General features: G+C 40.6%; 5 protein-coding genes across 5 annotated transcripts; 4 read left to right on the top strand and 1 right to left on the bottom strand.

The window, feature by feature from the left end:
• Positions 1-1081: 1081 nt before the first annotated feature.
• Positions 1082-3499, top strand: GCK72_024547 (uncharacterized protein; the record flags this gene model as incomplete). The annotated part of the gene is made up of 5 exons (XM_003118439.2): positions 1082-1267; positions 1318-1793; positions 1839-2337; positions 2383-2747; positions 2794-3499. 5 exons carry the CDS (start codon positions 1082-1084, stop codon positions 3497-3499), a joined length of 2232 nt encoding a protein of 743 aa, XP_003118487.2.
• Positions 3500-3917: 418 nt separating this feature from the next.
• Positions 3918-6762, top strand: GCK72_024548 (uncharacterized protein; the record flags this gene model as incomplete). The annotated part of the gene is made up of 6 exons (XM_003118355.2): positions 3918-3985; positions 4086-4287; positions 4333-4820; positions 4888-5383; positions 5434-5798; positions 5856-6762. 6 exons carry the CDS (start codon positions 3918-3920, stop codon positions 6760-6762), a joined length of 2526 nt encoding a protein of 841 aa, XP_003118403.2.
• A 1043-nt stretch (positions 6763-7805) lies between these two features.
• Positions 7806-9315, top strand: GCK72_024549 (uncharacterized protein; the record flags this gene model as incomplete). Its single annotated transcript, XM_003118191.2, has 6 exons — positions 7806-8201; positions 8248-8334; positions 8383-8619; positions 8665-8760; positions 8812-9017; positions 9069-9315. 6 exons carry the CDS (start codon positions 7806-7808, stop codon positions 9313-9315), a joined length of 1269 nt encoding a protein of 422 aa, XP_003118239.2.
• Positions 9316-14000: 4685 nt separating this feature from the next.
• On the top strand, positions 14001-15125 carry GCK72_024550 (uncharacterized protein; the record flags this gene model as incomplete). The annotated part of the gene is made up of 2 exons (XM_003117572.2): positions 14001-14045; positions 14217-15125. 2 exons carry the CDS (start codon positions 14001-14003, stop codon positions 15123-15125), a joined length of 954 nt encoding a protein of 317 aa, XP_003117620.2.
• GCK72_024551 (uncharacterized protein) lies at positions 14474-15421 on the bottom strand (the record flags this gene model as incomplete). The annotated part of the gene is made up of 2 exons (XM_053735933.1): positions 14474-15091; positions 15410-15421. 2 exons carry the CDS (start codon positions 15419-15421, stop codon positions 14474-14476), a joined length of 630 nt encoding a protein of 209 aa, XP_053579499.1.
• Between the last annotated feature and the right edge of the window lie 598 nt (positions 15422-16019).

Here is a 16019-nt window from a genome sequence, read left to right on the forward strand (position 1 = left end):
ATAAGGCACGCCCTTTTCACCGAATACTTTCAACCTGAAACAACTAGTCGCACCTCGTCAAGAACATCATCAATCTTCTTTTTCGTTCGATCGATCGACAATACAATTCGTTTCAAGTTCGTACATTCTCATTTTGAAGGCCATAAAATCTTCTTTTTTTTCTTTTTCTATTCTTCACTTGTCGTCAAAATTGAGATCGTGATCAGTTTTCTTCTATCATCATCAAGTTTTTTTTCTGAACGTTTTTCTCTCGTCTTCACTCTATCTGTGCCGTTTTTTCGCATACAAAAGGGAAAGAATAACCCCTCATTTTTGGTTTTCAGTATCACTTTGGTCTTTCCTGTGATGATAACGTGATGCCTCCCTTCTTTTTTCATCATTTTCTTTTCAATCGTTTATCTATTGTTCTGATAGTAGCCGACTCTTTGAAATCATTCTTCTTCTCGGTCGCTCCCGTCGTCACACATTTTCTATTCGTCCCTCGTTTTTGAAATAAACATACCTCTCGGGCTGGAGGCTCGAATTGATGAAAAGTCCCCCTTCTCGTACTTTTCATTCGTCGACGACAACATTCGATTTGCACATGCCGAACCCCTCTCCGGCCGACGGGCTGCCCGGCCGGTCGCTCAAGCCGATCAATAGGCACTCACGACGTTGCACTCTCTATCGTTTTCATAGTCTCTACTCCCCTCACTCAACGACACTCTCTGCCGGCGACATATTCGCCCCGTCACTCACGTATGCACGCACGAATAGAATGTGTACGATTTACGAGGAAGTTAAAGGCGCATGGGCCATGAGGGGCGTCGGGTCTCGCCACGAACTCATAAATTCATAACACGATTGAACACTTGCTTGTTTTCAAGCTGTTTTTGGGATTGTTTAAGGCACTTTTCATCCGGATTATTCAAATTTTCATGGAAGTTCATGATTTTTTTCCAGTTTTCATTGAATTTCCGACAACTTTCTACTCTTTTCGCGTAGAAATCGGGCCGTTTTCTACCCTTCCATTTGCACTCTCTTCTCAAATCCTAAAAATGCTCCTCATTTCGATTTCAACTATTTTTCTTTTTCAGTTAGCATGGATGAATCAAGTGCGGGGCCCTCAAAAACACCTCCGCCAATCAACCAACCCGTACGCGATTGGTATCGGGAAAGAGGCGAACTAGGACAATTCGGATTTCCATCCGTCGACGAAACAAAAACGACAAGAAAATCATTGCAAGTTTTTGAGCGAGAATGGACATATATGACAATGTATTTACAAGTTAGTTTATTCCTCTCACTTTACAGACGATTCATCATTCCCGATTGCAGGCAAAAATCATGAGAAGACAATTTCTGTATGACAACTGCCACTTCAAAATAATCTGCGCAAGATTGACAATTGAAACTGTCAAAGAGACTCTTCTGGAAAAGATCCCACCGCCGCACCTCCGTCTTGAGTTTTGCAACGTGATTAGCTTGGTGTTCACATACACCGAGTTATTGGAATATGCATTCAAAATAATGGAAACTAACAAAGAATGGCTCCCGGATAAGGTCATCGACCAGCTCCTCAGATTTGTTCCAAGGATGGAGGAATGTGCTCGCGAGTTGAAAACCGAGCTCCGAGATTTTTCACAGATTTTGATCATACGCGATGAGATCATAGAGTACACAACCGGATACTACATGCGTTTAGCTGGCAAGGACACTAGTCAGCTGAAGAAATCGGAGGAAGCAGGCATCGGATGCGATAGATATTCGCCGTACGACTATGAATGGCTCTGTGGATCGGTCATTTCAGGACCGTGAGTATGCTGTTCTACTAACTGCAATATGATGCCAAATTACAGAAATCACCTGACTTATGTCAAATACTTGTGTGTGTCACGGATGGCTCAGCTGAACCATTGTAAGCTTCGCAACGATATAATTGCTGCGAAACTCGGAGAAGAGATTGATTATCTTCCACACATATCAGTTCCCTTGCCGAAAGATGAAGATGTCCACAATGGAAAAGTTCTGTTAAAGGGGCTGATGCACAGAGAGATAAGCCTGATGAAGCTCATTTCGCATTCAAATAACATTCTGGAAGGAAAAATTGGAAAGGATCCCGATCTTGTTTTCGCCAAGGACATTCTCAACATGATGACACTGCGTAGTGATATAATGAAAAAGAAACGGAACGTAGCCAACTGCTTTCTCCGAGGATCCCTTGCGAAACCTCTTCCATATTATTGCATCATCGCAACTCTATCTATGGTTGAGGCACACTTGCTAATACTTCACAAAGAGCTTGCGTTCTTCATGGATAAAGATCTCGGAATGTTTGGAAAGGCTATTCCTAGAGAGGTAAACCTTCAAAGGAAGGCCAAGTTGCTAATTCATAATTTACAGGTCTACAATGCTTGCTTCGAAGTGTTCAAGTACACCAATGACACTCAATGCAACAAGTTTCCTCTCAACGAGTTTATTGAGGAACTTCTGGAAAATTTCCGAGTGAAGTCCAACGGACTGCTTCGTTCGTGGCATGATACTTTAGCAATGAGCTGTGAGAACGAATGTATGACATCCGTTGAATGCGACTTGACTGAAAATCTACATTCTGTGTACACATTCAAACGAGAGGACTTGCCGGAAACGCTGTCAATTCATGCAGATCAAATGATAAAGAATCTGCACTGGGAAGAGTTTGAGCTTGTTCGTTTATACTCTCAATATCTTCAAGTTCGACAAGGCTACTATGATTGGCCGAGAAAAAGGTTTGTTAGAAGCTCTGTTTTCTATTTATTAATTAAATTTTTACAGTGGAACTCCTGAATTGATGCTGAACACTTGTGCAGAACCAGTCAACGCCTTCCATTGCAACTTCCCTGATGTCATGTCTACTGAAATCGTTGAGCTTGTCACTGCTGACGCGCCTTCAATTCATACCCGCATGACAGCCGAATCCTTTGCGGGATATGAAATCCTTGCTCATGCCTACAGAATCACAGGAGAGGCAAAGGGTCTTCCAGACAGTGGCGATCTACTCGAGCAGTATGCTGCACACTTTCTTGTTGCTTTCGGAGGCAATGATGTTGATGGAGTTACGACGTTGCAACTGGCTGTTCTGTTCACTGACATTCTCGAGCATGACTTTGAAATGACTGAATACCTTGCCAAGTATCCTGTTCTCAAGACGAAATCTGTTCAACTTGCAAGACAATTGGCTTATAATGGCGTGGAAATTTTTATAAAGGCGTATAATCACCATGCAGAAGTCCAAAAGGCTAAAATGGCGTTGCCAAAGAAAAGAGTACGCTCTGATGAAGAAGATGACGAAGATGATTACAAGTACCACCCAGCCCCACAAATTGTAGATATGAAGACAAAAATTGCTCAACTTGCCCACGAACGACAGAATGGTGCTCAGACTGTTGCTGAGAGTAGTACTAAACCTTCCAACTCCAACGCCCATTCCAATTCTTCGAAGAAGTCGAAGAAAAAAAAATCAGGAAGAAGATACAGATGAATCTGCGTTCACTTGGATCCTCTTACAATTTCAATCGCCCAGTCGCTGGCAATATTGATTTCTATATTTCTTTCAGTTTAGTTTCTTCATTTTTCCAAATGTCTATATCCATTATCCAATTCCCACAAAACTTAATTGCCACGACTAACAGTAATTTAGCCATACTTTGTACTATTCCATTCCATCCTTTGATTTCCTCTATCCCTGTGCCTATCTTGTTCTACTTTTCTGTTTTTAAGCAGCTATTGCTACCGGTAATTTTCAACTTTGCGATTCAATTCGAAACTACACACCTATAAAATTCGATTGGTGTAGTTTATTCATTCATTTATTGTTTTTTATTGGTTCGAATCCTTCAAACTACATATCTCTTTCAATTTTACTGGTATCAATTTTCTTATAATTTCTGTTCAGGGTTATGTCACGTAACGACAGACCGGTCCCGCCAGAGGATCCATCCAAAATACCACTCGTTCCGGATCATTTGTAAGTTGAAAATTGTGTTGAATCTGCATGTACGATCTCCATGCCAAATTAGAAACTAAGATTTTCGGGTGGACAAATTATCAAAAACAACATTTTTCAGCGCCAACGGCTGGTCTGAGGAACTCATGGAGGAAGCGGTTGACGGATTCGTAATCATCAGCAAATGGTGTGTGCACAACAATATCGATGCTCCAAGGCGTTTGTCCAGCTATGCCAAACCTCTCTACCCAGAAAGTATTCCTCGCTTCAAATCTCTCAATGATTTTCACGAATATACACGTAGCGCCACTGTCAAAAGAAAGGTGAGATTAGGCAGCTACTTACAGGGTTTTCAAATTATTTTTCAGTTGGTCTTGGAGCAGGCGAGATTCATCAGTGAAAAGTACGTTGAGAGACGTACAATGTTGTCGAAGAACATCTCGCGTATCACAGCAAATCTTTGGAGTGTGGTTCCGGAAAGAGAAAAACGTGTGGAGTATGCAAACTATGTGAACTTTATGATGACATACAAGGAGATGTACTATTGGATTGGAACTGTGATGGAGAGCGAATTCAACAATGGTCTTCGCTCCTTTGCCTCGTGTGAAGTGATCGACGCTTTTTATGATTACTATCCTACTGTACGTTCATGCTCCAACAGCAAAGTTGTGGACATCACCAACTTCACGTTCTTGCTCTACATTCGTGATAGGATCACTACCTCTCTTCGTGATCACTATCGCATCCTGTTGCCAATGCTTCGCAGAGAGAAAGTCATTGAATATGACTCGAGAAATTTTGAGAAGTACCAACCGTTCGACTACGAATGGCTCGCAGGATCTGTTGTTTCTGGAGAGTGAGTGACAAACCAAAAATATAATGCATTACAGATGGTAAACATTTGAACAATTTCAATTTTCCAGATATGAGCTAGCATTCGCAAAGTTTATCACAATTGCTCGTATGAATCAACTGGAGATGTCGATCACTCGCGCTTCAATTGTAGCCGCAGAGCAAGAGAAAGAACTCAACTTCCTTTGGAACCCGAAGACTCCATTCCCAAGAACTCCAACTGACGCAAAATGGGTTGCAGAAAGTCTCCAAGTTACTGAGAGAAGACTTCGTCAAGATTTCGTTCGTTGCCACAAGGTTATTAAAACCGATGGCAACGAAAATGACGACAACGTTGTTTACGTGACAAGTCTTGAACAATTCAATGACTTCTGTGGAGCTGTTCGAGTCAAGAAACGTAAAGTGATGAACACCCTGTTCCGCGCTCACAAGAACCAGCTGAAGCAGAAGTTCAGAGTGATTGGCCTTCTCGCTACATTGGATGGATTGTTGCTCATTCTTCAGAAAGTTTTTGGCTTGTATGCAGACAAAGAGAAAGGTCTTTACGGCGAAGCCATTCCTCAAATTGTGAGTGATAATGTCACACTTTTATAGCTTCATCATAAAAACAATTCCAGGTGCTCAAGGCTGCTGTTGACGTCTTCAAATTGACCACTGAGGAACGCTGCTACCGTGATACTCTGGACTCAGAAATCGCTCACGCATTGGAGACGCTACGTGAGCAAATTCATATTGCGGTCAAGAAGTTCTACACAACACAAGAAATGATCTGCGAGAAGCACTATACCACCGTGGTACCGGAGGGACCAGCAAGCTACCAAAGTTTCATCATGGATATTTCTTCCGATCAATTCCCACCAGCTATTGCAAAGGAAGCGGAAACCATGATGTGGCACTTGCGAGAGCAGCAGAAGGAGAGATTCCGTTTGAACAGGCAACTTCTCTACGCCAGACACGCTCCGGAAGTGTGGCCGGCGGATGAGTAAGTTAATATTTTTAGATTATCCTGAAACAATAAGATCTAATTCATACTTTCCAGAGGAATCGCGTTCTTCCGTAGCAACTCATGTACCGGCACCTCATCATTCTTTTCCAACTTGCCATCCTTTGTGAACTCTGCTTGTATTGATCAATTGAACGATGTTGCCGACAATGCCCTCGGAGAAGTCACACCGGCAAAAGCCTGCGGAGATACCCTCTTTAAAGAACTTCATATGATGATGGCTTGCGCCGAAAGGGCTCCAACTTCGTATGATGTTTGTAGTGCATTCCATGCAGAATTAAAGGAAGAACTTGGAGATCAACAACGTGTCTGCGGTTACACTGCAGACATTTTGGCTACTATCTTGTCTCGTATTGTGAACACGGAACTCGAAATTTCTAATGCAAGAAATGTATATGAAAGTGGTCCAAGTGTACTATCGTCTAGTCTCGCATTGCTCATGGCTGGAAAGTTTGTTAGAACCTACCTGGATTATGTTTGCAGCAACTCTAAAACCACACTACGCCGCTCTTCTGAAGTTTGTTGTTCTCAACGCCCAAGAATACCAGCACCAACAGTGGAAGATGAACCAATTATGAGATTCTATCAAAACGGCGTTGAAATCGAACCTCCGATTTATGAGAGCGAATCTGACTACGCAACTGACGAGGGACCAGATCCACGCATGGAGAGAGAAACTGATGAGGAATTGGAAGACGAGGAAGAGGAGCAAGGAGAGGAACAACAACGTGGGCGCAGGTTCGATGTTAACGATGCTGCTAATATTGCTCTCCTTCTCAATACTCTTGTGGACTCTAACGTCCTCTATTTCCAGCCAGAAGAACAATTAGCAGAAATTCCGGATGAAGTGATCGACGGTTTCCTCTCCCATCTTCATTCAGTTCATCTCTACGACGACGTCGATATGACCGACCCAATTTTTGACTTTGATGTCGACGAGTGATTCAATTTTTTGCTTTGTTCATTTTTCTTCGTTCATTGTGCTATTTTTGATATATTCCAATAATCCAGCTTCTCACTTTTACTCTTGCTATTCATTGCTTTTTCCAGTTAATCCTATATTGTCATGCTTTTTTATTTTATCTTAATTTTTTCATTGTATTGTTTTTATTGCCATTTAATTGTCTATTTTATATAATTTGTCTATTTTATTTAGCCTTTCCTATCTACCAATCTATCTTACCCCAACTAATGATCCAATGCCCATATTTTTATTTTTGCCAAAGATTGTCTAACTATTATTCTAACCCTTATTTTTTGTATTTTCCGGTTCCAGATTTCTTAAAGCCAAAGGTGACTTTCCTTGTTCCATTTTCCATTTCACATTTCCCGCTTTTCATTCTTCACATTTCATGACTTGATTCATGGTCAGTTTTTCATTTTCCATTTTTCGAAATTCCATATTTTTCTTTGAATTCCTTTGATTTTTTTCCAAACATTTCTGCTTTGTATTCACTATCGTTCCCTTTCCGTTTTCCTAATTTCATCCCAGTTCTGCATGCTTATTGATCCGATTTATTTTTACTGAAACTTGAAAATTGCTTCTTGAATAAAGTTCATATATCGAAATGTATATTATCTTTTTAGATTGAACCAGTAAAATATAATTCAAGTGGAAATCTCTGGAAAAAAACCTCGGCTCTTGTTGATTTGTGACTTTTATGGTTTGTGCAAAATTCGACAGAACAACAGCCATTCAAAAGAAGTCTGCAGACCTATAAAAAATGTTTGAAACTTGAAAATCCTATTATAGTTGTGATCATTAATGAAGACACCAGTTTCAGGTCTAACCCATGATATCAACGTTGTGTTTATTTGCTTGTTCTCAATCAACAACATGCTGGGCGGACGGTAATTTGGAGCCAAATACCAACTGACTGATAAGATACGACGCTCAATATGGGGCTCTTTTTCTTTCCATCTGCCAGTTAGTTCATTTTTGTCTACTATTTTGTTTAACTCTCTTATTGATTTTTTTCTTTCAGAATGAGATCGTTCTCAATTGTTCTACTTCTTCTCTTCGCGATTTCTACTGTTTCTTCAGTACGATACTATTCCCTCGCGGATACCTTCCAGTCAGTGATTGACACTGAGAAAGCTCTGGAAGAGGAATTGAGAGTGAATTTCGAAAATGCAAGAGCTGCCAGAGACAAGTATCGACAGGAAGCTCAGAAGAAACTGAATGAAACTTTGAGCGCTGTTTCGGATGCTGTTAAACAGAAAGCCGAAGAGCTTGAAAAAGAGAAACAAGAAAAGGCGGAAGCTAAGAAAGCTGAGGCTGAGGCAGCAATCCAGAAATGGAAGGAAGTTTCCCAAGAAGTCGGAGAATTCGTTCAAAACTTGAAAGAAAAGAAGGAAGCCAAGGAACAAGAGAAACAAGAGGTATTTAGAAGTAACTCACGTGCCAAAGTTCATAGTTTCATTCCAGAAAATCGATAACTTTGTGAAAAGTGTTACTGATAAGATTAAACAAAAAAGAGACGAAAAGGAGAAACAACGGGAACAAGAAATTGAGGTAAAACACTTTCTTGAAACGAATTTTTATTTCATATTTTGTTTTTAGCAATGGAAACAGTCAGCTGAGAAGCTCCAGCAACAAAGAGAAGAACTTCAACAACAAATCAATGCGGCTAAGGAAAAACTTGATGAGCGCAGAAAACAAAAATTGGAGGATTTGAAGAATGAGTTGGCTCAAGTCAAGGATTTGGTTACTGCTGAAGTGAAACGTCGTGTCGATGAGAAAAACCAACGTATCGCTGAACAGAAGGAAAATCAAAAGGTGCTGCAGCAAGAAATCTACGTAAGTTCTGCACCAGCTATCTCAAAAAAATAAGTTGTGTTCTAGGAGAAGTTCACTGAGCTCAAGCAACAACGTGACACTGTCGGCGAACAGGCTAACACCTACCAACAGAAGAAAGACGAGCTCACTGACCTTATCCAGGTACTCAATCTCAATTCAAAAAATTAGTTTTGTCAATGTACTATGTTTCAGAATATGATTTCGCAAGGTGTGAAGAATAAGATCGAGAACGAAGTATCAGATAAAGTTCGTGCCCAACTTGACAAAGAAGCGTTGAAGGAGGTGTTGAATGAGAAGAAAGCGGAAGTCCCTGTAGTAGTTGCGGATGCTCCTGGAAGTCCACCAAATCTCAATGAGATTCCAGTAGATATTGCTCCAAAAGCTACTATTCTTGACGAGTGAGTATTAGTATACAGTTTTATTTCAGTAATCACTGCTTTTTTTTCCAGGATCACCGGAAAAGCTGCCTGGGAAACCGTCACTTGGGTTCTCCTTGCTCTTTGCATCCTTCTGTCTGTTGCTCTCATCATCATGATTGTCTACCAAGTGAAACAACGAAACCAATACGAACGTCTTGATGGAAACGATCATATCCACAACCCAACGTACAATGAGAGAGCCCCACTTCTTCCTCCGCCAGCAACCCCAACGACTGCTCCACCACTTCACCCTGCTAAAGAGGAACAACAATTTTAATTTTGATGTTAATAACATGTGATTATACCATTCCATTGTTTGCATACTGTTTTTGAGCATTTGCTAATCGAATAAACTTTGAAATTTGAACTTTTGTCAAAACAACTCTGTATCATGTGGATTGGTGGCATACCACTGAAAACATCAGAGCGCACATTAATAAATTATTTTTGTGACAGATTTCACAAACTGCAGGCAAAAATATTAGCTACCGTTGGCACAAGTTTGAAATTTGCTGTGACAACTTAAAATGCCTTATTGTTTTTCAAGACAGCATTATGACAAATTATTTCATTTGTACTTTTAAGATATTATTAGCTGCTCATTGAAACTTCCAATAAACATGATCTTTTGAAAACATAATTGTCATTGTTGTATTGTTTCAGCTTGTACTTTCTGATTTATGCTGACGCAATTTGTTATCATAGTCATCAGTGAGCAGTTTTCTCGCATGTGATCTGTCAGAATAAGTAGTCATAACAATGCTCACTACAAACTAGACCAGATCATAGACACTTCCATATAATCAGTTATGACTTGTGTCTGATCAATTGAATTGTTATGTTGCACGTTTGTATGAATTTTCCTTGTCTGTATAAAAACCCTGGTCTAGTCAGTTCTGGGGATGAAGAACCCTGGAAGTAGTTTGTTCCGTTTTATGACTCCTTGACATGGAACGGAATTTGAATTAAATTGACAAGGTCGAAATCGTTCGCAATCACATCAGATTACGAAATGGTGTTTTCAATCGTAGACAAAAAAAGCAGTTCCAATTACTCTACTATTTCTGTTACTCCTACAACTACTCGTCAAACAAATAGTTTTTCTACATGAGAAACATAAATTCGGAACGACTTCTGTGGCCTTGTTTCTTCCATTTTTCTTTCATTTGAGTACGGTGAATCTATCGGTATCAGTCTTATTTGACGGCCACCGCTGTCGTTTTTCTTCTTCTTGTGTGTTGGGTGTCGGCAGGAAACCTCGAAAAACTATCAAAAAGTCAACACGGAAGACATGACATTCTTTTCATTAGTAAACTTCAGTTTCCTTTGTCCAAGTAAATGAAGTAGTGAGTGACCAAACCTCGCGTCATACTATGGGGTAGTAGACAGAAACGTAGATTTTTGATTTATTTGAAACGAATCAGATCACAACGAAACACACGAAGAAAAAGTTGGTTAATTCTTATTCTAGAATCTGAAGGTAACCTTGAGAAATGATTGAAACCGTCATTATGGGTGGCAGATATTGTACGGGAAGAATGCAATAAGAAGGAAGTTGACCGTTTTCTTCTTGCTTGTGATAATCAACGTAAAATATCAAGGCAATATCGGTATAATGTGACGTAATTGGATGATCTGATTTGCAGAATAAACATTTTCCAAACGGAGAGATATGCGTTCCCAATTTGATAGGATAAGTGGGAAAAACGAGTGTGGTTACGTAATTCAGTTCCTGGTGTTTAGTTGAGAAAGAGGATTTCAGACAGGAAGCGGATAAACAATCTGAACATGTTATTTTTTGATTAATATTTTCAAAACGGTAGAATATTTCTATTTGCTACATTTCAAACTCTTGTCTAATGAAAAACCAGTAAGGGGTGTTTTCTAACTATTCACATTTATCAACTTCGCACTTAGTACATTGTACTTATTTTCATACTTTCTGACCCTGTCTACCGAACCCAACCCAAACCCAATCACAGATAACAAAACTTGAATTTCATTCTGCCAATGTTGTTTGAGAAAAAATTGGAAGAATCCCATAAATACAGACTATCTGCCATTCATCAAATACAATGGAATAACCCGAATTATTTATGCAATCTTACATTAATCACCAAAATAATCACACATTTGAACGAACATTCATTCGATTCACACACAAGTTCTTGCGACAATGTTGTTGCTACCCGATTTTTGATGGCGACTCGGACCTAATGGCCCATTAATTGGTTTGTATTGTTGTTTCATTGTCAAAAAAGTCTGTACAGGTCTGGACAGAAGACGCGTGGGAAACGATTGGAACTGATGGGTTGATGGGGTGATTGTTCCACACATTCAGATGAGAAAAAAGTTGAGATAATGAATTATTCATGATTTTTCAAAAGTCTCACTATAATTGTGAAATGTAGAAAGGGACTCTCTGGGATAACTAGTTTCAATCTGAACAACACGAAGATTAATGTCAGATTTGAAGCAAGGACTTTACTCATTTTCTGCCCAAGAATGCTAACCTTGAGACAAAGCATGATGAATGTGAATTCCCAGTGTAAAACGATATCCCACTGTGTTTTCAATTTAGTTTTGCAATAAAAAAAACCAAAAAAAAACGACAAGGTTCCTGCAAAAGTGTATCCAAATATTCGTTTCAAATGTATGCAAATGAGCTGTAAGACCAAAGAATGTGAACAGAACAGGATCGTTGGCCGCGTTACTTTTTTATAGATTCATCGAATTCTTTGCTTTTGTTTTTTAAGTTGATTGTTGTTTTTGTTGCCCCCCTGTTTATTTACAGACAAAATACCATAGTTGTAAGAATCAGATACGGATGTTAAATTGAAACAACCCCACATCAAAATGTCTTTTTTATCTTTTCTTTTCTGTCTTCAAATGGCCAGTTGACCAACCTTGGTACCAATTACATCAAAGCTAGTAGTACGGGTGGTGGCCGGCTACTGCCCATATAAAAAAAGTAAACATGATTACGGCCAATGATGACCTTGGGAGATAGTAAATGAAAAAAGAAATGAACAAAATTTTGAATTTGACAAGTAGAGGTACAAACGCAAGCTATGGGATACAAGCAAGTTGTAAATCAGATAACGACCAGTTTTTTTGGATTGGTATGATGGAATGACCGTTCTTGTTAGTTCTCGTTTGACTAAAACACCAAAGAGTTTTTTTCAGATGTCTGCAAATGGGCCCAAAATGTTACACTCTTTGTCCAAAAATACACTGAATAACACTATTCCAGATATTTTCAATTTCATCAATCATCCATGTGACCGCAACATTTACGAATCAAAACGAAAATGTATTCAACAAGTGAAAACTCTTTTTTAGCCAATGGCAAAAAGAAACCGCACGGACTTTTTCCTTCTGCTTTCTGCTTCCTTTTCCTCATTTTTCTTCCCTTGTTTCCTTATTCGGGTACATGAGCGTCCTTTTTCCTCCATTTTTTGCCTCCTCCACCTTTCACAAAATGATAATTAGACGTCAAACGGCACTACCACCAGGCAACCCAAAAAAAACTGTGTAAGAAACGGGCTTTTGTGTGATGAGTCGAGTGGCATCAGAGGGAAACGGAAAACAATAAAGAAGCCCTCTGTAGGCGCTTTTTCTTTTGAATATTCGACCTTTCGCAGATTTTGTGATTTATCGTTTTCCACTTTTGAGGTTGTATTACAACAGTTTTTGTGGCTTCTCATCTCCCCCTTGTTGCACTTCGGACGAATGATGGGGAAGCGGAAGAAATTTGAATGTTAAAGAGAATAAATTTATGCAAGAACACTGTGAAGCATGCAACAATGCAGGAAGCATCGAAAGTATTATACCATCACGGAACACTTTTTCTCATATCAGATGACGTTGATCGCGTTATTGTATAATTTTTTGAGACGCCGAGTGTTTTCACTTGACGGATAGGAAGAACAAAAAAGCGAACACCCGTAGAATCCATTTCTGGTAGCAGAATCGTTGAAAGAACAGAAAGAAGACGAAAATCTGTTAATCCCTAATCGAATGAGTGTTCGTTCGCACATTCAGCCAAGAACCAAAACCGAAACCTTTTTGAATCCGGTCGTCTCGGAAATCTGTTGGTGGTGAGGATGTCTTATTAAATTAAAGCTTGAGACGAGGCAAAAGTCTTGTCCTTACTTTCTCCTAAAATGTTACGTGCCGTCCCGACAGACAAAAGACTGAAGCACTGCTGGATGGCATCTGATGTTCACGGCTAATTTGTGTAGGTTTGCGACAATGCATCCAGACGTTTCCCAATCTCTAGATGGCAGAAAATACCAAATGTTGAAATTGTGGCAAGACGCCAGATATTTCTCATCCGGAATTTTTTTTCGGGATTTTCCTGTTAAAAAACTAATTGAAAAATGAAGGTGTAATTTGAACTGAACATTTGAATTGCAAATTAAATTAGAAAAGAAAGGAAAGAAGAATGAGTCAATCCAAGTTTCAGTAAACTTGGCACACCCAGTGACAATGAATACAGTACACTCTTAACTGTCATTGTCAATGAGAAACAATCAGAATGTGACAGAAGACAGAAGAATTCACTATTTTGGATTTCTTGATTTCAGATCTCCGTGATAAATAATTACGGTGGTGGTTTCAATTACCGGTTCCGGGTTCATCGTCGTTTACTATCTAGTCATCCAACCACTTGATACTTTGCAAGAATGAAAAGAAGATACGCGAAACCGTAGGTCGTTGATAACGATAACCAAAATCGGTGGACATCAGCGGGTGGCCAGAAAAACGATGAAAGAGCATCAGGAGATGAGAAGAGAAAAACGATTCTGAAACGGCGTCACGACCTTGGCATGCCAGTCTCGCTTCTTCCTCTTTGCTATTTCGTAGCTAGCCTGTCCGCCGTCTCTGTTCGATGTACACACCCACGGCGCCTCTCACCTTTGCCAGATCGCCCGCCTACCTGCAGTATAAAAGGCAGGAATGAAGGGCAGAAAGCAGGTGGGCAATCTCATCAAACCAAATACGGTAAGCATTCTTTTCCTATCTCTTACTTGTCTTTACACCCCTTGACTTTTTTCAGGGGTAGCATCCACATTCCTGGTATTCATTAGTTACCTAGCCATATATTTTTGAGATATAAGCCCGTAGTTTTATTCACTTCTTTTGCATTCTTATTTCATCAGTTTCTGATTCCAGATGTCTGACGAGAAACAACTCGAAATCGAGGCTAGCTCTCTCCGCCGTGTGGCTCTCGTTGGAGTCGCCGTCTCCTTCACCGCCACATTGGTGTGCGTCATTGCCGCTCCAATGCTCTACAACTACATGCAACATATGCAATCCGTTATGCAATCCGAGGTTGATTTCTGCCGTTCCCGATCTGGAAACATCTGGAGAGAGGTGACCCGTACCCAAGTTCTCGCTAAGGTTTCTGGAGGAGCTGTCCGTTCCCGCCGTCAAGCTGGATACGAGAGCGCAGGAGTTGAGGGATCTTCCTTCAGCGGACACCAAGGAGGATGCTGCGGATGCGGAGTTTCTGCTGCTGGACCACCAGGACAACCAGGACCAGACGGAGAAGATGGATCTGATGGACAACCAGGAGCCCCAGGAAATGACGGACCAGACGGACCAGCCGCCACCCCAGCCCCACACCACGAGTTCTGCTTCGACTGTCCAGCCGGACCAGCCGGACCAGCAGGACCAGCCGGACCAAAGGGACCAAACGGAAACCCAGGATCCGATGGACAACCAGGAGCCCCAGGAAACAACGGAAACGCTGGAGGACCAGGAGCCCCAGGACAAGCTGGACAAGACGGACACCCAGGAAACGCCGGAGCTCCAGGAGCCCCAGGAAAGGTTGTCGAGGTTCCAGGCCCAGCCGGAGCCCCAGGAGCCCCAGGACCAGACGGACCAGCTGGACCAGCCGGATCCCCAGGAGCCCCAGGAAACCCAGGATCCCAAGGACCACAAGGACCAGCCGGAGACAACGGATCTGCTGGAGCCCCAGGACAGCCAGGAGCCAACGGAGACAATGGAGCCGATGGAGAGACCGGAGCCCCAGGAGGTTGCGACCACTGCCCACCACCAAGAACCGCCCCAGGATATTAATTTCTTTATTATCCATTGTATTATTTCAGCTTGCGCTTGTAGCAAGTTTTTTCATACGGATAAAATTGCCTAAAAATAAAAAAATTGAACTTAAAACTGTGTTCTCTCGTTTTTGATCACGAAAATCATCCAGAAATTTGGCATATGCATTCAAAATTGCTAAGTTTCATGTGAATAGTCATCTGAATTTAAAATTCAGATTCAAATATAGATGTTTCAGGTCTCAACAATACTTAACACAAGAAACCGGAACCATCAAAAACGTAGTTTTTTGAAATGCTTACGTCACGCCACATTCATGGTTTCATGTCTTTTTCAATTTGCATTTTCTCATTTCTTTTTTTCCGCTGAATAGTATCAACATCAACAATCTTGATACATGCCAAAGATAGATGGTATGACCTTTTCTTGGTAAACAAAAGTTGACAGTCGGAATGGAATTCTAAGTGTGAACCAGTAGTTGAAATAGCTAAAGTGGAAGAAAGAGGAATGCCATCAGTGAAAGTAGCACTTTAAAGTGAGGTTAGCGGTCTCTGCATAATCGTATTTTCTATTTTGAGACAAGCTGACTATGAGAAAAAAGAATAGAACATTATTCAGTGATTCATCATCTTGTCGCTTCTCAATTTTCATAGATAGCAGAAAGGGACAACTACTTTTAAAAATGGCTATAATGTATACTGGATGTCATGATGGAAAGTATGCTACATTCTTGTTCGTTTCTACAAGTTCTCTTTTAACTTTTCCGATTCGAAACTATCACCACCGACAGTTTTCCATTGTGGTAAGATCCAGTTTTGGATACGAACCAATTCATTGGACGAAATGATATTTATCTCCTTTTTGTTATTGAATCCTTACGCAATGCCCGTTTCGTTTCGGCCGCCAAAAAAT

The sequence above is a fragment of the Caenorhabditis remanei genome, chromosome X (assembly GCF_010183535.1).
Source record: "Caenorhabditis remanei strain PX506 chromosome X, whole genome shotgun sequence".
Classification (NCBI taxonomy): Eukaryota; Metazoa; Nematoda; class Chromadorea; order Rhabditida; family Rhabditidae; genus Caenorhabditis; species Caenorhabditis remanei.